At 39.9% G+C, this 21,451-nt stretch overlaps 1 protein-coding gene across 1 annotated transcript; it reads left to right on the top strand.

Annotated features, from left to right (window-relative positions):
- Positions 1 to 242: 242 nt before the first annotated feature.
- LOC308285089 (macrophage mannose receptor 1-like) lies at positions 243 to 20,883 on the top strand (the record flags this gene model as incomplete). Its single annotated transcript, XM_080725809.1, has 30 exons — positions 243 to 306; positions 715 to 1,050; positions 1,257 to 1,427; positions 1,771 to 1,926; positions 2,220 to 2,330; positions 4,008 to 4,145; positions 4,250 to 4,426; positions 5,140 to 5,294; positions 5,499 to 5,612; positions 6,315 to 6,430; positions 6,620 to 6,768; positions 7,009 to 7,208; positions 8,205 to 8,326; positions 8,449 to 8,524; positions 9,519 to 9,669; positions 10,475 to 10,510; positions 10,983 to 11,146; positions 11,283 to 11,347; positions 11,519 to 11,619; positions 12,043 to 12,185; positions 12,682 to 12,759; positions 14,438 to 14,458; positions 14,805 to 14,837; positions 16,342 to 16,368; positions 16,557 to 16,662; positions 17,008 to 17,240; positions 17,606 to 17,771; positions 18,521 to 18,679; positions 19,285 to 19,404; positions 20,633 to 20,883. The coding sequence occupies 30 exons, from the start codon at positions 243 to 245 to the stop codon at positions 20,881 to 20,883; spliced, it is 3,939 nt and encodes a 1,312-aa protein (XP_080581935.1).
- Between the last annotated feature and the right edge of the window lie 568 nt (positions 20,884 to 21,451).

The following is a 21,451-nucleotide window of genomic DNA, read 5'->3' as shown; positions in this document are numbered from 1 at the left end:
AACAGAAGCCATGTGCTTTTGAGTTATGGAGAAATGAGTGGGTTTTAAACGTGTTCCCTTTTTCCCAGAAAGAAATGTGTGAATGATGCAACAAGACTTATTCATTGAATAAAAAAACGTAATGTGACGTGAACATTTCACTGCTATTAAAAGGTTCCCTCTTTTGTCTCCTGCTCACATCCCCTGTTTGCAATGCATGGGCGATGCTCTTTCATGACAAACCTATGAGAACAATGCTAATTATGAAGGGAACTGTTGCAGCTGTTGTGATCTTTATCCAAGCTTTCCAGTGCTTGGCTTCAGATGGTACAGTATACTATTGACCTTTTTATGTGATAATACTGCCAATAGTAGTGTATGTTGTGTATTGATTCTTGATTATTGTGTTACGCTGTACCGATGCATTAATTGTAATGTGGAAAATTATATGTGGAAAATTGTGTTGCCTAATGAAACACCTACATTCAGAGAGAGAAAAAAGGTTTATTTTGAGACAAAATGTTCTTGCAGTTACTTTTTTGAACATGTATTATTGTGTAAGATGAAACCATTTAAATGGTATAACCTTTGACTGGACTGATTAAAATGTAGTTGTATATCAAACATTCTAATACAGTAAGAGCTTCCATCCCTTGACAAGGTCAAGATGTAGAGTATTAGATATAGGCTACTGCATGCTCCCTACTAATTCCTTGAACCACTCTTTCTCCACAGATTCGGATTTTGTTCTCAGGAGCACGCTGGGTCATTGTTTGGTAATCTCCGGTTTTCGTTGTTTTAGCGTGCGCTGGACAACCAACAACCGCCTCCTTGTTCCTCTCCTCAAGAAGTGTGTGGGAGTCCAGGGGAAGACAGTGGGCAGTGAAGTGGGCCTTTATGATTGTGATGAGAAGAGTGACCTCCAGAAGTGGGAGTGCAAGAATCAAACTCTCCTTGCCCTCCAACACCAAGATCTTTACATAAACCTCACAGGACATGGATCAGGGGTTCTCTCCAAAGTAGCTGGTCCCAGTAGTCACCTGCTGGGTGCTTGCTCAAGAACATACAGAGGTATGGTATTAAACATACATCTTTAGTAGTCTTTTGACTCTTTTGTTGTAACACTTCTCGTTGCTCCATTGAGATAAAATATTGATTCTGAAGATACTGTTTTGAAACACACTTTTGTGCCCTCGATTGTTCCTCATGTTCCCTGTACATTTCAACAGATCAATACATTTTATTCTCATACAACTATGCTTTCCTCCCCCATTTAGAACTTTTCACTATTGAGGGAAATGCCCTTGGAAGGCCTTGCATGTTTCCCTTCTTCTACAAAGACAAATGGTTTTCAGACTGCACTGACTATGACTCCCCTTCGAAGCGCCAATGGTGTGCAGTTGAAACAAGATATGACCATGAACTCTGGGGCTACTGTCCATCCACGTGTGAGTATTATCATAGTTTACTATGTTATTGACTGTACTTCATTTCTGTAAACTCTAGTCTAGTCTTTCTATATAAAATATAATATAAACATTTTATTCACAAATAAATAATCCAGCTAATTGTGAGGAAACCTCTGGTATTTCCAGTCTGTGCATGGTTAACTCTTACATTATGTAGTAAGGACATTTGTTCCAATCTAAGTCAGGTCAAGAGTCTAATTTCAGAATTACTAAAACTTCTACTCTTTTACTACTTATACTTAAAGCCTTAAAGTACAGTATGAAGCAATTGCATTTTGAGGTTTGTGATGCTTTGTCCTATTCCGGTACTGGTGTTTCTCAGCCACAGGTCTCTGGAAGAAGCACCCTGTAACTGGAGTATCCTACCAGGTCAACAGGCAATCAGCTCTGAGCTGGATTCAGGCTCAAACCAGTTGCAAGCAGCAGGGAGCCTCCCTCCTCAGTATCACCGACCCCCACGAGCAGGCTTATGTCACAGGTATAGTCAAACCTTTTCATGTCAACACACTTGCGACAATCAGGTTGCATATTTTCCATTATCCCTTACATAAACTGTGCATACTTTGAGTACTATCTGATGTTTAATACTTCAAAAACAGCCAGCCTGCTGTGGAAAGTTGGTTGCAGTTCTTTTTATATTCTGCACTTTCTCTTCCCGCACACACACACACACACACACACACACACACACACACACACACACACACACACACACACACACACACACACACACACACACACACACACACACACACACACACACACACACAGCATTGCTAGGGTCAGAGAGTTTTATTCTCTGGACTGGACTGAACCTGAACCCAGACCATGGCTGGGGATGGGCAGATGGGAAGCCATTCCGCTATCTGCAGTGGGATTCTGGTAAGTGTTACTTCCTGTTTATTAAGCATTATTTACCTGAGGAAAGCTGTCTGAACATAGATTCTCTTTTACACTGAGAACAGGAGGTTCAAGCTAGCTTCAGATGTTAGTGTTTTAGTGCAATCGAGCTAGGTCTTTAATGCAAGTTGCAGTGATGTTGCTGACAATGTGGGTGTGGCTAACTTCAGCTGGGTCACCACCCACCATGACAACCAGGCATACTTAATGAACTGGTGGGTGGGTGTGGCCACATAAAAACCTAATTTTAACTCTTTCTGTGCACATTTTTGGAACAAATCTTCCTCCTAGTATAATCATAATAGCTGATAATCATGTTTTAGAGGGGGGCCATTTAAGAAAGGGTTAAAGAATAGAGGAGGAAAGACAGGTCAGAAACTAGTCAGATGTCTAATATTACTAATGGGAAAGGGAAAAAAAGATAATGATATGTTATTGAATTTTTGCACTTTTCATATACTAGATTTACAGGCTGTTATATGCAGTCTTCAAATATGAAGTTTTTGAAGTGTTAAACACTTCTGTAACACTGCTGTTGTACTGTACCATATACTGTATTATGTGCAATCTACATGTAGCTTGTTTTGGTGTGACTATTTTTGTGGCAGACTTGTGAACAGTGTTTGTGCCAACTGTAATGAGTATTGGAGAAACAGTGTACAGTACCTGTGGCCCCTGGAAGCCCCTGCCATGGCCCCTGGTGTGACTATTCTCATGGCTTTTTCCCAGAGGCCTATTTTGGAGCTATTTTGATGGCAGACCCCTGAACAGTGTGTGAGTCCAGTTTGATGCAGATCGGAGCACTGGCACACTTGTGGTACCCAGGGGCCCCTGGTGGGGCCTTGTGGTCCCCTGGGGGCCACATGTGCCTCCTGGTGTGGCTAATCTGATGGCAGACCCCTGAACAGTGTTTTTACCAGGGGCCCCTGGCAGGGTCTGGCAGGGCCCCTGCTATCCTTTGGTTCAACATACAGTAGATTAGGCAGTTAAAATAGCAGCTGGTATAGAATCTGTTTTGAAAGTATGGGGAAAAAAAGAAGGGAAAAAAAGTAAAGAACAATAAAGAAAATGGCAGAAATGCAATAGTGCAATTGGAGAAACATTGCAGCAGGTAAAACAGCAGCAGAATAGAATATAGTCTCTTACAGTAGCAGCAGATAGATATCAAACATGTGTATATAATTGACAGTGCATTGTGTCAGCAGCAAAGCACAATCACACTTTTATTGCCTCGCAGTGGTGTGGACAGATTGTGGCTGTCTGGGTTAGCTCAGCCTTGATTACACACCACTTTATTTTTTTATTTTATTTCATTTAAAGATATTTTTGAGTCTTTCTGTCTTTGTTTTTATAGTTTACAGTGTAGATAGACAGGAAACAGGGGAGAAAGATGGGAAGAGAGTTGCAGTAAAGATAGTCAGGAACGGGACTCGAACCCACAATGCACTAGTGTGCCTAGGTTCTTGGACCGCTGGACTATGGCCCAGGCTGTTACACACCACTTTTTATATATTCCATTCAAGCACACCTCTGATGAGGCTAATTTTAAAATCTGTGGAAGACAACTATGGCCTTTCTGAACTGTGTGCAAAGATACAAATGTTGGTGTGTCAAAACTCAAATAAATCAAATTAAATGGACGGTTTTGTTTTGTTTCAGAGAATCCACTCCCTGAACCAGGACACACCTGTGCAGTGATAGACTCTGCAGTGGGGTTCAACTGGAAAAGTGCTGTCTGCAGCAAGAAGCTGGGGTACGTCTGTCAAAAAGGAGGATCCTTGCCACCACCCACTGAAGGTACAGAAGAAAATTCTGCATCATTCTATCCTTCTTTGCTGTTTGTATTTGTAATTATGTATTATTATTGTATATCTATCTATTTACTACCCCTTTCTGATCAGTTGAGACAGGTCACTGTTCAAGCCCTTGGATTCCCTACAACGGTCAATGCTTCTATCTTCTGCGTGAAAAGAAAACTTGGTCCGATGCTCAGACTAAGTGCCGCAAAGAAGGAGGAGACCTGGCCAGTGTTCATAACATAGAGGACCACAGCTTCGTCGTCTCTCAACTTGGATACGGTAAATGATGGCCACAATTGTCTATTTTCTACAGATCGTGATGATGTGGATATGTGTTTGTTAGGAACAATTAGAGAACAAATACAATACAATGTTGTAATATTGGAGTAGCTTTTCATGTAAAATATAATGCCAAAAATAAGTTTGTAATGACCTGCAGGACGAGAGGAGATAAGGACCTTTCCTTTCCATCTTTCTATCTGTCAGGTCAAGTGTTATCTGTGTGTAGCAAAGCTAAGTATCTGGGACATGTCATAACAGACCAACTGACTGATGATGGTCTGTATAGGCAGCATTGTATATTATATATTATGCTCAAGCTAACATGCTGGGGAGGAAATCCCATTCATGTTCAATTGAGGTGAAGGTAAACCTCTTCAGAGCATACTGTACAACCTTGTATACCGCCCCCCTGTGGGTCAAGTTCAGTAAGGCAAGCATGTATAAACTTCAGTTGTATTATAATGATTGCATGCATATACTATTGAGAAAACCAAGGTGGAGCAGTGGAAGTGACTTGTTCTGTATTATGGTTGTTAACACTTTTCATGCACTTCTGAGAAACTTGATGTAGAATTAAATGTGTGTGTCGACTGAATGAGTCTCAAAACTTTATTATTACGCTGCTGACTAACAAAAATTAGCATCCCGGCATTATTGAAATGAATTACAAACACCTGTAACTCTTTACCCCACTGCCTCCATGTGTGCAGCCAGCAATGACGAGCTGTGGATGGGTCTGAACGACAGGAAGACTGAGAGACTATTTGACTGGAGCGACCACTCCACTGTCACATACACCAGCTGGGAGTTTGGGGAGCCGAACACCTCTGGTGACACAGAGGACTGTGTTCTGATGAGGGGAGAGGTAAAGACTATACACATATATGTAGGCTACACAACAGCTATGTTTTACTGATCTTCACATGAATCCTATTGATGTAAAAATCTGGCATGATAGGACATACATGTATTGTATATTGTGTTTGTGTTCATTCAGTGACATTGTCATGCCAGATATCTTTTGTTATACTGTCACTATAGTGACCTTTGTAACCTTTGTACTCTGCAGAAGGGGAATTGGGCAGACCGCTCATGTGAGGAGAAACATGGGTTTATCTGTAGGAAACCAAGTGCTTCCAAACCCACCCAAGATGAAGTGGAGCTGAATGTAGGCTGCAAGCCTGTGAGTGTTGAAAACATTATATGTTATCACAGTGGCATTTAAATGCCAGGCTGAAATTCTTTTTTATTATCACACAATCTTTTTTTCCCCCTCAAAATATCATTATTTTTTGCTGCTCAGGGGCGTAATGAGACCTTATTCCGCACAGGTTTTCAGATCAGAAGGGCCCTGCACGCACGTGTGCAGGACTCAACGCGCGTTCTTCATCATAGGCTATGTTAACCATCACAGGTAGCTTAAACAAATTGGCAAAATAAGGGTTCATTTGGTTACCACCTCTCCATCATTTAGCTAGGGACCACCTGCAACCCCCTCAAGGACTACTGGTGGTCCCCTATATTATAGGTCAGCCTGTGCCATGTTTTCTCCCCAACTGCTCCCTTCCCATTGTAGCAGAATCGGGAGCAATACTTGCACGTGCCGTTGGCTGGTTGAATGGGAAAACATGGCACAGGCTGACTAAATAAGCGATTTAAACTGTTTTCCCAACCCCAACGTTAACTTTTTAAGTGCCAGTGTTCGGAAAACATACTCTGGGAGCGTGGAACTACCTTTACTTTTTGGATACGATGTTTCTAAAAGGGTGATCTACCTCGGCATGGAGGAATTTCACTGCAGCCGGCATATAGGGCCGTAACCGTAAGACCTCATCTCAGAGCACAACAGTTCTACAGCGGAGCTAATATATTGCCTGCATTACAGGGTTGGAAAAGGCATGGTTCCTACTGCTACTTGGTGGGTTCTGTGACAAAGACGTTTGATGAAGCCAAAGCCGAATGCAAGAGTTCAGACTCGTACTTGGTGGATGTTTCAAATGGGTGAGAACAATTTGTCACTAGAATGTGATAGAATGTGAACCTCAGGAAATTACTATGATTTACAAGCTGCCTTAAACATTACAGGAATGATTCAAAATAGCATAATTTTGTATGTACTTTTATCATTTGTTGAGGAAAGATGATTGAGTGAAAGCCAAAGATCATGTTGATTTCCCTACATGTTTCTAGAGTGGATAATGCATTCCTCGTCAGCTTGGTGGGGATGAGACCAGAGAAGTATTTCTGGCTGGGTCTCTCAAACCAGAGAAATATTGATAGTTTTGAGTGGAGCAACAAAGCCGCTGTGAAATTTACTCACTGGAATACACTGATGCCAGGTACGGAGATACTTTCATGTATTTCCATTTCCTTTTAATTGAATTCCAAATTTAAATCCTGCAAATTAATTTTGCATCAGATCCAGATATTTTAATATTACTCAACTGCTGAAGTATTTTTGTCATCCAAGAAACCAACCACATTTTTTAAAATAGATTTTCTTTTCTTTTTTCAATGAGTTTTCACTGACAGATAAATGTTATTATTAATATTTACATATGTATTTATGTTTATTTTAGGCCACCAGCAGGGTTGTGTTGCCATGCTGACTGGGATTTTTGCCGGGCTCTGGGACATCCTGCCCTGCTCTAATAAAGAGAAGTACATCTGCAAACATCTGGCAGAGGGGGCTGTCATAACCCCGCCCCCACCAACTCCAACCCCCATCAACTGCACTGAGGGCTGGATGCCTGTGGCCAACAGACACTTCTGCTTCAAGGTATAATGCAATAAGTAATTAAGGCTTCATTCACATTAGAGCATTCACCAAATATTCGAATATTCGAATATCAAAGTCACTATTCGACGTGTTTCACCAAAGTCGAATATTCGCTTATTTTTATTTTCTCATTTAAAAGATATATAGTTTATAGAGCTTGGCTAGATAGTTAGTCCTAAGAATGAGTTGTCAGTGCCCCTGGTGGATGAATTTGTTAATGCTCTATACCAGGGGTTCTCAAACCTTTTTAGGCCATGGCCCCCAAAATAAACATATTTGAACAGGGGACCCCCACCCTGACAAGCACTTGGAATTGTAGGTATTACATTTAATGTGACTCGGTTCCGCAGATAAATATTGTGAAAATACGCCTCGCAACGCCTCGCGTTGCGAGGCGTTGTGAGCATGTAGATCGGCTATTTTCACAATGTTCGCCTCTTGCTTACTTAACATTTGACAGTTCGGCCAGTCCTGTCGAATATTCGACTATTCGAATACTTTGAGGTCGAATAATTAGAATACTAAAAATCACTATTTGTGAATGCCCTAATTCACATACATAAACACTGTAAATGTGCCCAGGGCTCATTGAGGACAATGAGGAGGACAACACCAAACACACCCAAATGACCAATGTCGTATACAAATCCATATTAACGCATACATAATCCCCATACTTCAACCAGTCAAACTATTCACCTAATTTTGATTTATATTCATCATAAATATACTATTGGTAGTATACTACTTTTATTTCAAAGTATGATGTTTGACCATGTTTCTGATCAACTACAGTATATTCACAATTATAGCAAAGCAATTCTTTTTACACTTTTTTTTTTTTCTAATTCACTTTCCATTCCTCATATTCTATGTGCACATTGCACACGCCATAACCCACACTCTGCACATCATTTTGGAGCACATATCTTCAAACGGGTAAGGGTTACTTTTAGAAAATGATCTTGACAGTGACTTTTTGTTGTTTTGTCCCAGTTTTTTACAGGACCACGTTCTGGTGAGAAGACCTGGTACGAAGCCAGAGACTACTGCAGGGCCATCGGAGGAGATCTACTCAGCCTCCATAGTAGTTCAGAGTCTTTAGACATAATAAAACGGTAAGATCTGAGACACATTTCTCAGGTTGCTTTGAGCACATCAGCAAATCACCAAATGTGGGAAAAGGACGATTGAAGTGCTGACAACTTATTACGTTTTTATCTTATTTTAACCACTCCAGCACCCACGGCAAAGCCTGGATTGGCCTCAATGCTCCTGACCAAACCACTGGTTATGTCTGGACTGATGGATCTGCTGTGAGTTGAAAATGAAGTGTAAATTCCACATTGTTCCACATGTTGGACAACTCAATGTCATGTTGTTGTTGTTTTTTTACTCCTCAAAAAAACATATTTACAAATAGGGGTTTAGTGGGGTGAGGTTGAATGGGGCGTCAATCTCACAGCTTTCTGAGCAGTTGTGTGCCCGCTGCCCACGAGTACCATGGTCTCATGATGTCATCCCATAAAGCTCAATGCGCCAACCACTTAGTGGTGTCTGGTGTTAATTGCGACCGAAGGTCGCATTTACCCTGAAAAACCTTGTCACTTGAGTGACCTTCCTTCCTTCCTTCCTTCCTTCCTTCCTTCCTTCCTTCAATTCCTTCCTTCCTTCCTTCCTTCCTTCCTTCCTTCCTTCTGTAACCTTCCTTCTGTACAGGGAGTGATGTCAGTGTGATGTCAGCGAGTTGTGACATCACTTCCTGTGCGGGGCGGCTACACGAAAGACTAAAAAAAGAGAAGGATACAGGTGGGGTTGGCGATAGGGCCTTTCTGTGTGGAGTTTGCATGTTCACCCCATGTCTCCTAGGGTTGATACCCTCACAAAAACATGAACAAACTCCCCCCAGAATGACAACAACTAGAATCGTCAGAGAAACGCTGTGGTTGGCCATGATAGTCAAGAATTGGCGCGACCTCGCCCTAAAGGGCGAGGTCGCATGTTACCCTGAGGTCGCATTCCACCCTCAGGTGTCTTACTAGTAGCCTTAGTATCCAAACCTTTTCAGTTTCTATAAATGAAGTTAGTTTATCCTCGAAATCTGAATTAAACTAAAACTATTTAAATGCACTTGTAATCCTAACTAAAACTAACCTGAAATCAAACATCAAACAAAAATCTTTCAAAACTATAACAACAATCTGTATGCAACTCCGTTAAAATAGAGCCCCCGCATTGGAAAAGAATTGCCACTACACCCCTGCAAATAGACAACAAAACCTCTATTGTGCCATTTGTTTTTCTTCACAGGTAAATTTCTTAGACTGGATGAGTGGACAGCCAAACAACCCAAATAATAGTCAATCTTGCGTTGAAATCTATATGAGGAGAAGTGGAGAAGGGACGTGGAATGACCGGCTTTGTGAGAGTTACAATGATTGGTTGTGTCAGATACGTGCAGGTACTGAATCCAAGTCTCTGGTAATCAATCACAGCTTCATAGTGGACATCTGGCATAGTCACATAAACACTCACTAGAAACTGTGTGTGCGTGTGCGTGTGCGTGTGCGAGTGTGAATGTGTGAGTATGCGCGTATGTGAGTGTTAGTGTGAGTGAGTGTCTGTCTGTCTGTCATATATAAGTGGATGTGTAGGCTGTCATTGACTTGATTGAATACTTTATTAGCAGTTTGCATAGGGAAGCACATGACAGTACAGCCACTGAATTCAAAGAGCCACACCATTTTTAGACCCCATCTTGTTTTTATTTAATTAAAATACAAAACTGCTTTCCTGAAACAGTTACAGTTACAGTTTAGGCATTTAGCAGACGCTTTTAATCCAAAGCGACTTAAGCAGATAATACATCACTATAATAAACAAGATAACATGTCAGAACATCAACAACAATATAACAATTGCATATGAATATCAATCTAAAAACCAATATAATCAGTAAAAGGAAAAAAAGGACTCTAAAAAACCTAAAAACAAATGCTAACGAAAGAAAGAAAGAAAGAAAGAAAGAAAGAAAGAAAGAAAGAAAGAAATTAGTCTTGGCAAAGAAGTATGCAGAAAAAGAAATAAGGATATTGAATCAAACCTTTGTAGAAGAGTGCATGTACGTACGAAGTTCAAATAGAGAAAGACTATGTAGTATTTAAGGATCTCTGGCACCTGAACCCTGATATTGACAGGAAAACAGAAACTCTGACTGTACAGAATATTGTATTGATGTATTGATGGCCTCTGGTATGTCTTCACAGGAGTCACTCCAAAGCCACCCCCCAGTGACCCCAAAGGTAAGTCTCCATTACAACAGTGGTTCTCAACCTTTTCAGGCCGCAACCCCCCAAATAATCATATATTGTACACTTAAACTGTTGGTATGTTGGTTTGTTTACTGTTGAGTGAGAAAACACTGTTGCACATTAAGTTAATCATCTGGGTCCCCCCAAAATAATTTGGGGACCCCCCTGGGGGTCCCGAGTCTCCCGACCCACAGGTTGACAACCACTGCATTAAATGACCAGATGTACATAGGCTACTACAGTATCAGCTGTGTGACAATAATGTTTTTGTTGTCATATCATAGCAGCACTGCAGCAGGCATGAAACACGTAAGGGTAGAAATATACAAAATAGGTTGTATGGTAAGGTAATAATAATTAAAGATGTGATTGATATATTAATGAAAAAAGACTGGTCTGACAATCTGCACAGACTTAATTCAAAAGTGTTACCATTCATTTTTATTTTCCCAACCATTTGCAGACTTCAATGAAACTGCGGATGGCTGGCTTGTTTGGCAAGGGAATCAATATTTTATTAATCGTCGTCGTTTGGCAATGGAAGAAGCCCGCCATTACTGTCAACAGAGACATGGTGACTTGGTCATCATCAACAGTGAAGCTGAAAATGTCTTTCTGTGGAAACAGGTTTGCACTAACATTCATAAAACATTACTTTACTCAGCAGTCGTGGCACTAGAACTTTGTATCACAGTTCTAAAAATAAGAAGTCCTGCAGTTATGACAGTGTGTTGTGTGTTTGTGTGTCCATTTGTGTCTACAGATATCCCGAAGTTACTCTGGAACTTATTATATAGGTTTGACAGTGGATCTTGATGGCTCATTTGAGTAAGTGTGTTATGTTATGTTACAGTATGTGTTATTATTAAAATTATTATTGTTATGTTGTTATTATGATTACAGTACATACTGCCTCCAAATCTGCAACAATAATCAAAACAGAATATAGTATTATTGAGTGAAGACTAACGTACAGATATGATGGTGTTGTTCTCTAAGGTGGATAGATGGCTCTCCAGTAGTGATCCAGAAGTGGAATGAAAATCAACCTGATTTTCGTAACAGTGATGAGAATTGTGTTGTCATGAGCTTCTCTAACGGTGAGCGGGCTTTATACCTGCATGTACAATATAGGCTATTACACAATTACTGTAACAATGGTCGTTCCAGGAAACGTAAATCCAAGAAGCTAAACAAACAAACAAATTGAAGACACTGGACTATGTTTAGTTGTCAGTTAGGTTCATGTGGGGTTGAAGTGGCTGCTTCATGGCGTATATGATGAAACCAAGAAATATGCAGCAAGATCGACAGGCAGTGAGGGAGTGAGACAGACATACAGACAGACAGATAGACTTGCCCAAACAACCATAGACACTTGAGCTAATTTTCCACATTTTCCATTGTTCAATCAATTTAATGTTCTTTGCTGTTCTGTGTATTTTAGTTTGTTGTATAGGCTACAAATTCAGAAATGAAACAAATTATTGACCTGCTCTTCTTTCTCTTCAATGTATTCGCAGGGTTCTGGGATGATAAAAATTGTGGTAATGAACAAGGGTCCATTTGTAAACGCAGTGCCTCAGCCCCTGTCAACACCACTGCAGCCCCCACTGTGGCTCCTAAAGGTGGCTGCCCATCTGAGTGGACCAAATTTGGCTCAAAGGTCAGAGGTCATTGTTAAGGAATATATAGCAGACAAACTGACTTATTAACATCGTCAGACAACAGTATAATTTAGGCTTTAGTAACCTGATATGGTTCCACCTGTACAGACACCATTCAACACTTCTAGACAATCTTGAAAATATAGTAGATCTATCAGCTTAGAACGCTTCACATTGTGGCATGTTGTGAGCTTGTAGATATGCTATTTTCACTATATATTGGCAATATGGCTTAAGTGGTTCATTCTTAAATGTACCTTTGTGGAGTCAAAAGTACAATATTTCTCCATGAAATGTAGTGGAGTGAAAGTAAAGCATCTCATGTACTTTACGTTACTGTCCAACACTGTTTGTAGACATGCATGTTCATCATCAGGCTTGGTCTCCCCTCCTGAACTCCATTAATGGGGATAATGCTACTTCATAAGGGTGTTGGATTTGCCCAAATCTTTCAGAAACAGAAAGTTAACATGTTTTAACATTTCATACCCATAGTGCTACCAAATCATTACAAACCGGAAGGACACATGGACTGCTGCAAGGGCAAAATGTATTAGTAAGAACGGGAATTTAGTCTCCATTATGTCAAGGCGTGAGCAAGGTATGTTCCACTTCCTTTTCTCAATAAGAATCATGCCTGGTGCTCACTTCACACTTATTCAATTATTATTATTCAGGAAATGTTTTTAATACATAAAATCATTAATTTGGAACAAGGCTTTAGGGTTCACTTGCCCACAGTATGAAACGTAGCATTCGTGTGAGACTCTCCAAACCATTATGTTATTTATTTTGTATTTATTTTGTATTTTATTTTTATTTAGTATTTCTGGCCAGCCAAATGGTAACAGCAGCAGCTCCAGATCTTTGGATTGGTTTGAACAGTTTAAGAGGTGATGGATTTTACTGGACTGATGGGCGACCAAAGCGATATACAAACATGGCCTCCTCTGTGACTGTGAGTAGAGTAGTATTGAGATCTATTTGAATGAATATAATTGTTATGCTGACAAAAAAATCACACCCGTGTGAACTGAGCGGTGGAGTCTGTGCGCGCGCGTGTGTGTGTGTGTGTGTGTGTGTGTGCGTGCGTGCGTGCGTGCGTGCGTGCGTGTGTGCGAGTGTGAGTGTGCCTTGCCTGTTCTGGCCTGGCCTGAACAACAGCGCCCCTCCCTTAACATGTGTGGTCAGAAAAGGTACTACACCACAGGCTTGAGGCTACATACAGACCCACCCACCCACATACATACATACATACATACATACATACAAACAAACATACATACCTACACACACGGCCACGCTATGGAGACGGTGTGACCACCGCTCAAAAATCTTAAGGACATGAAATATACAAAAAAGAATACATTTACATAAAATACTTGAGATTTACTCTCTGATTCTTAATGTTAGGCATCCCTTCATAGACAGGTAATTATATTCCAACAGGACTTTTTATTGTAATGCTTCTTAAATGAGTTATTCTCATGACCAAGGGCAGTGTGAACCAGCACCATATTTACCATTAGAACATCTCAGAAAATGTGTTATACAATGTACTTTATACATAACATACTTAGAATTTGTATTCTTGTTCTTTATTTAGTTTGGACACTTCAACAGACACGACTTAATGTTTCGTAGATTTCACCAAGAGGTAATAAACATGATTTTAAATTGTAATGCTTCTTAACTGAGTTCTACTTATGACAAAGGCCAAGGGCAGTGTAACCCACTCTAGTATTTAAAGGTGGTGTTAAAGTGTTAAATAGCTCTTGTGATAGCAATCATTGCTGTGTTGTTCAGTGTTTGTTCAGTAACAGGAGACTCGCCATCTCTCCAGCTCTTTAATAAAATATACACGTTCAGGTTAGAAATGTTATCGATCAGGAGAGAGAACTCATACTGGATACAGGATAAACAAGTGAAACTCTAATAGTGATGAGGAAAAGAGATTGGAACACTACACAATTGAAGCTGATGAATTATCTTTGTGGAATTCTCTCCTCCTGATGGGATAAAATGTGCATCCTGACCTGAAGATGTATTTTCTGTTTATTAGAGAGCTGGAGAGAAGGGCAGACCCCAGTTACTGAACTAGTACTCATTCATTACGGAATTGGAATATAGAGCTTTAATATTTTAAGCAAAACTATTTAACAATATTTGACAAATCTCACTAAAAACACACATACTGTACAATCTACATTCATAAATCACTTAAAATGCATATTCTGCTTCTTCATTTCAGATTTTTCACCCATTTGGGGAGGTAATAATATGTTCCAACATCTATTGTGTGTGTGTGTGTGTGTGTGTGTGTGTGTGTGTGTGTGTGTGTGTGTGTGTGTGTGCATGCGTGCATGCGTGCGTGCGTGTGCGTGCGTGCGTGTGTGTGTGTGTGTGTGTGTGTGTGTGCGCGCGCGCGTGTGTGTGTCCAAGAAAGAAAGAAAGAAAGAAAGGGCAATGCAAATTTCTTTTAAAAATTGTAATCATTTTTAACTGTTATACTCATGACAAAGACAGTGAACTCCAGTAAAGTATGTAACAAAATGAATACACTTTTTAATACAATCATGTAACATGCCTAACCTATACAAACTGATTCTTCTTTTTAGGACATCGACTTCTTTGATCTATGGCATCACCAGGTAAAATATATGGATACTGAACTCTATACAAGTACTGTGCCAAAAGAGCGTGTGCTCCACACACGCACCGCTCTTTTGATTTTATTTGTAATTATTGTCTCCGCCAGGCTGAAAGGCATGGCCGAGACTATGTTTTTCACCCTGTCTGTCTGTCGTCCGTGTGTCCGTCCGTCTGTGAACAGCTAATCTCCACCACCGTTACACCGTTCGCAGCGAAACTGTGCGCATAAACTCCCTGGATGCCAGAGCAGGGCTGTTATAGCGCAACCAGGAGGCAGATTTTCACCAAATACATTTTTTTTACAGTACAGATTTTGTCCAAATATCACGCAAATCGGGACACAGTATCTCTGTAGCCAATAAACAAAACTGGTCTTTCATATATTTCTACAGTATATATATATTTCATCCTGAATGCTAAGATTGCTAAGACTTAAAAAGTTTGCAGGAATGCTCCGTTTTGAACAGCCTGCCTCAAATCATGAACACAGTGTGCCAAATCATGAACACACACATTCCCACTAAGTCGAGAGATAAATGCCACTTGAAATCTTCCAAATCAGCTTCATGGTGGCGCTTTAACAGGCTGATTAGTTTTTACATATAACTGCACCGATCTGCATGAAACTTTGTATACACACTCCCAGGCCAGGGAAAAACCTATGCCCTGCATTTTTCACATCAGCTTTTTATAGTGCCACCAGGAAGACAATTATGTAAAACACATTTTTGTATATTACTCCCTCTGATTTACATTATCTCTATAGTCATGTGATCAAGATGGATCTGTTTGATTTGTCATATTCCATCCTAATGGGCAAATTCCGAACACTGCTGGTCCACAATAACCTATACCTGACCTGGCGGAGACTTGTTCACCTTTTCTAGTTCTTAACTGAGTCGTACCCGCTACTCATGACCAGGCCTGGAATTTCATCATTTTAGGGGCAAGGCCATTTGGCCTTTGTTGTTGTCCATTTTCTGAGGGCACAAAGGCCAAATGCCAGGGCAGGAAGGCCATCAAATAAAAAAATATATATGTTAGTCCATTGAAAGAATTTGTTGAATAGGATGACCTAATCAGCAGTGAAATAGATAAATGATGGTATTCACAATCTGATCCATGCTCAGCCCTGCACCAATCAAAGTCACTGGATTGGTTTAAAGATGGGGACTCAGGGGAGTAAGACTTCAGAATCTCAACAAAAGCCTACATGACAAGAAAGAGACACTGGTGTCTACTGTCTACATATTGACAAGAAAGAGACAGAGGGGGAAGTGGTACAGTCAGCCGGGGCATTAAGGCCACTGTGGCCTTAAGTCATGCCATTTTTCTGAGGGGCACAAGGCTAAACTGAGGGGCAACGGCGGCCATGGCCTTCATGGCCTCCATGAAATTCCTACCCTGCTCATGACAAAGATTAGTGAACTTCAGTAAAGTATTTAACAACACTTTGCTAAAACATATGTGATTTATAATCATGTAACTGTTTCTTCTTTTTAGGACAACCACTATGATAGATGGCAGCAGGTAAATTGATGATTTTAACACAGTAGGATATGAATCCCGCTAAATCATACAAACCAGCTATTGTAAATTACAACAATGTAAAGCCTAGAGTTTCTCTACAGACAAAACATTTTAAGTTGCGGAAAGGTGAAAGGTACGGCTACCTTTCACAATAATAACTTTTCCTTATTTGCTTGCAATCTTTCCAGGATCAGTGTGTTTTGTTGAGCGGGGAACTTGCAAACAAGAAATTTGGGAAATGGATAAAAAAGTCCTGCAATGACACCAATGAATATGTCTGCATGAGGAATGTTGGTGAGCTCAACTTCTGACCGTACGCCTCATATGTAATGTTGTGGTTCAGAACTTACTGATCAGAAACAAGAGTGGTGGACGAGCCAGCTACTTGAGTTAAAGTATAGATAATCCTGCTGAAATATGACCAAACATGGCAGAAGTTTTATTCACTAAAAGCAAAGCAGTCCGTCTGGTCAGCAATGCTAATAAACCAAGAGTTATTTTGTCACTGAAGCAGGCCTATTTAAAATGCTAGAGAGGAATGATGCTATATCCCTGGAATGGAGATGAGAAAGAATTGTATACATGTAAATACGGTATCATGGTAAACTAGAAATTACTGTCTACTGTAATTTTCCACAGACAAGCGCTTCCCAGTTGTTCCAGAACCAGAGACTCCTGACCACTATGTCAAACTGGGTAATGACTCTATAAAGGTTCTGACTCAGAATGTGACCTGGGATCAGGCTAAGAAGCTTTGTGAGGATGATGGAGCTCAACTGGCCAGCCTTCGGAATGACTGGTCACAAGCCTACGTTGAACTGCAAGCTATGAATCTCAACACACCTTTATGGATTGGTCTCAATGCAATGGAGGTACAGTACATGTCTTATAGCAGTGGTTCTCAAAGTGTGGTCCAGGGACCCCCAGTCAAAATGAGTTCATAAAGCATAAACTTTAAGCATATTTATACCTCACCGCATTCCACCTGAAACTATAGTTTTGTGAATTTGTGATTTATTTTTATTGTCATGGCCGAGACTATGTTTTGCTCCCTGTCCGTCTGTCCTTGTGTCTGTCCTTGTGAAATTTTGCACTTACATTCCCATGCACATTTACAATAGGTTGTTGATTGATTGATTGATTGATTGATTGAATGATGTATTGATTGATTGATTGATTGATTGATTGATTGATTGATTGATTGATTGATTGATGTGTAAATTTTTTATGCTTTCAGACTGGAGGTTACTTCAGGTTCATTGATGGTTGGCACCTGATCATCACCAACTGGGCACGAAACGAGCCAAGCAGAGGCCAAGCCTGTGGGTACGTGGATGTGGATGGAAAATGGAAGACTGCTCTGTGCAATCAAACCATGAATAGTGTTTGTATGAAGACCACAGGTATGACAATTACAGCTGCTGGATTATATCATTTTAAACGCAATAATAAAGTTGATGAGTATGACTTAGCTCTCATAATGCTCCATATAGTACATAATAATACTTTTGGTATTAATATAATTAATATAATTATGGGTTATATTAATTAACACATTTGTATTGGTTCATATGCACAGATGTTTTAATATTGTGTCAAAGTCAAATATCTGATCAGAAAAGCACATTGAATCTCTGAACAATACAAGAAATACCCTGACACTAAACTAGTGGTTCTCAATCTTCTCTAAGCCAAGGCCCACCTGAACACAGCCGAATGGCTGCTGTGTTAAGTGGTCGGATGGGTGGTCCGCGTGCAGTTTCAGAGCATGTTTATTTTAATGATCAATCGATTGTGTTCCAGCTTGGATCAATGGGAATAATGTAGTATATTTAAGTTCCTATTTATCAGTATCACGTTTAAAACATTTTTTTCCCTCCAAGAAAAAATGTATCGTTTTTTTGCAAATTATTTTAGATCATTTTGAGAATCACTGCCCTAATCTGTGTGTACCCAGGCATACAGTCCATATGGGGAAAAGGACATGGGACTCAAATGTCAACAGATAGACTCCATAATACATTTTTGGAACTCTGAATTTAATTGTATTAATTTATAGTGTCTTATATGTTTTCTGTATAATAACATTTCGACCATGTTTTGTGATTTTTGTGAATGATAATTTGGTCATTGCAATCTTTCACAACTGCAGATGTGCCACCAGCTGTGATGACTGAGGAACACCTGGGCATCTGCCCTAACGACACCATTATGCCATATTCAGATGAGATACTAACCTGGATGCCATTCAGAGATAGTTGCTACCTGTTCATGAAAAATGAAATTGATTGGGCAAATGCAGCTTCTAGCTGTAAAAGATTTGGTATGACTACACTCTCTTACATTTACGCACGCATGCACACACACACACACACGCACGCGTGCGCGCAACTTCAATACAATCTTTTTTTTGCTGCAGATTTTGTCAAAAAAACTCACACAAATCAGTACACATTCTCTCTGGAGTCATGTGATCAAAGTGGCATGCTAGAAATGCTATACATATCACTGTTGCTCTTGTGTGTCATGTGATAATGACCGTCAGTAGGGTTTTCATACCCATATTATTTGCCTTTATTTGTATTTAGAACCACTAAATTGTGGGATTGCCTATTTCTCACAAAAAAATATCTTATGAACCTAACACTTCAAACACTCCAAATTGGAATTGCATGTTGAGGGTCGTCTATATGGGGCACATGACGAAACGCTCACACTTCTGCTCATATGGGGCGCCACAAACATGAGAAGTTGCACTGTCTGTCGCACAAATTATTTCTCCCCAGAGCTTCCTCCAGTCCTGACGACTCAGTGACACAGGTTGAGAACCACTGGCTTAGGCAACCCGGCCTGGTGGAAGTCTGCACTCTGGGGAACGCACTTAGTTTTTGATCTTGTGTATTCTGTGTTGTGAAGGTGGGGAACTGGTCAGCATTGAAGATCCTGCTGAACAGAGCTTCATTAAAAGCACAGTGGAAATGCTTAAAGACAGCCACAGTGCTTTCTGGATAGGCCTGTACAAAACTCTTAATAAAGGTACACTATCTTCATTCAACAATTCATTGTGATGGTTAAAGAATTCACTCACTGTGTAAACGCTAAATCAAAGCAAATAAATATACATTCACAATAGTCTTGAATATAGAAGGAGAAAACATGATCTATAAAGCCCATATCTATAGCCTAATTCTTTAACCATACTTATATTATCTGATTAAAATACATTATAATTTGTTATAATAAATCGGCATAATGTTTATAACTATATTCTTAACATGTTTTAATATTGTACTCACAGTACATTTTCTTTTAGTCATATTATCATAGTTATTAGCTGTACATTTTAATACTTGTTATAGTACTTACAATAGCTGTTACAGTGTATTTTGCATAATATTGTGATTAAGTCACTATAAGAGGTCATTGCATTAATAGCATTAATTCAGTGCAAGAGTAAACTAAACATTTCTGACTACACCTGCAGGTTTGTATTAACATAATTTAAGCACACAATGACCATTTACAGTGACTTATAATAGTATAATAATACATTATATGATTATTGTATGTTATATAATTTATAATATGAGAACAATTATGAGAATTTTGATGCCTATGATCTTTGCCCAAAGAATATCTGTGAGTGTTCAGCAATTATGAAGTATTATAGTACTTCATCATTATAAAATGCTGTAGCCTATATTTTGTTATTATTATTGTTATAAAGCATTTATTATACAGCATTTATTATAATACACTTAAATCGACACAGACATTATAGACATGGATTTCATAGAAAGTGTTACCCAATAAGACATACAGTACTTATACTTATTCTTTCTATGCAGGGAAGTGGTTGTGGCTGGATGGGACACCCATGGACTATGTGAACTGGGATCGATATCAACCAGATGATGATCATTGGGGAGAGATTCGTTCTGAGGATGGCACATGGAGGGCTGGGAAAAAGTTTTATCGCAGGGCCTATATCTGTGAAACGCCCAAAGGTAAAGGACCATGCAGTAAACCATTACTTTTCTGCAGAAAATACTTTGTGATTTGATTCCTTATCAGTGTTTGTTATCTAATTGATATTTTCCATTCTCCTCTGCCAGAAATGCCAGAACAGTTGCCGACAGTTGGTAAGATTAATTCATGGATCATAGTGTAGGCCTCCTATTTCACAGTGGAATTCACTGATCATTTGTTTTACTGATTATTTGACTAATAAAGCATTGCTTATTTTGTTCCTTTGATTGTGTAGCTGCTCATAGGGAGGGAACCGATCAACGTCATCGTGTCCACTCAGCGTTGGTAGTGGTGCTGGTATTAACGGTGCTCTCAGTCCTAGCGGTCACTGCTCTCCTCCTCTATAAGAAGTCTGGACGTCCCTTGCCAACCTTTGACAATCCACTCTACTTCAACCACGAGCGCTCCCAGCCTGACGTGGTAGACACCAACAAGCTGATAGAGAAGGCAGAGGTGGAGAAACCAGAGCCTATTATAACTCTGTGACTGGAGAACTAGCAGTGGTGGGAAAAGTACTAAATTATCTTACTTAAGTAAAATTAATTATCAATATAAATACTCAAAATTGAGTAAGGGTACGGTCACACCAAACTACCTATGAGAGTGGATTCCCGATTCCGCCAATGCATTTCAATGAAAATGGGAGTGTTTTTTTCAGAAATCCTCTACTGGCAGGAAACTGCTCTATTCCCATTGAAATACATTGGCTACCCACTCTCATGGGTAGTTTGGTGGACCGTACCGTGTGCCGGCATCAAAAAATGAATTGAATTGGTGACGCCGGCGCCGAACGCAGCGCAACTTCGGCAATAGAGCACCCTTCATCGATTAAAAAGGGAACGTTTACAGCGTCGATGCTGATGTGACGCCAGATGGCTGCAGTGGGCTCCACTGCAGCCATTCGGCGTTGCCCCTGAAATGTATATGGGGCTGAAGTTGTCTACAAAGTAACTAGTAACTAAGGTTTTGAATGTAAAAGTACAATGTTTGGATCCAAGATAGTGTAGTAGAAGTAAAAGTAGGCCTATTATTATTGGAAATACTCAAGTTAAGT

Source organism: Nannobrachium achirus, assembly GCF_963921795.1.
Source record: "Nannobrachium achirus genome assembly, chromosome: 5".
Lineage (NCBI taxonomy): Eukaryota > Metazoa > Chordata > Actinopteri > Myctophiformes > Myctophidae > Nannobrachium > Nannobrachium achirus.
Note: the sequence above shows the minus strand (reverse complement) of the source record. Positions and strands in the feature narration are given on the sequence as shown.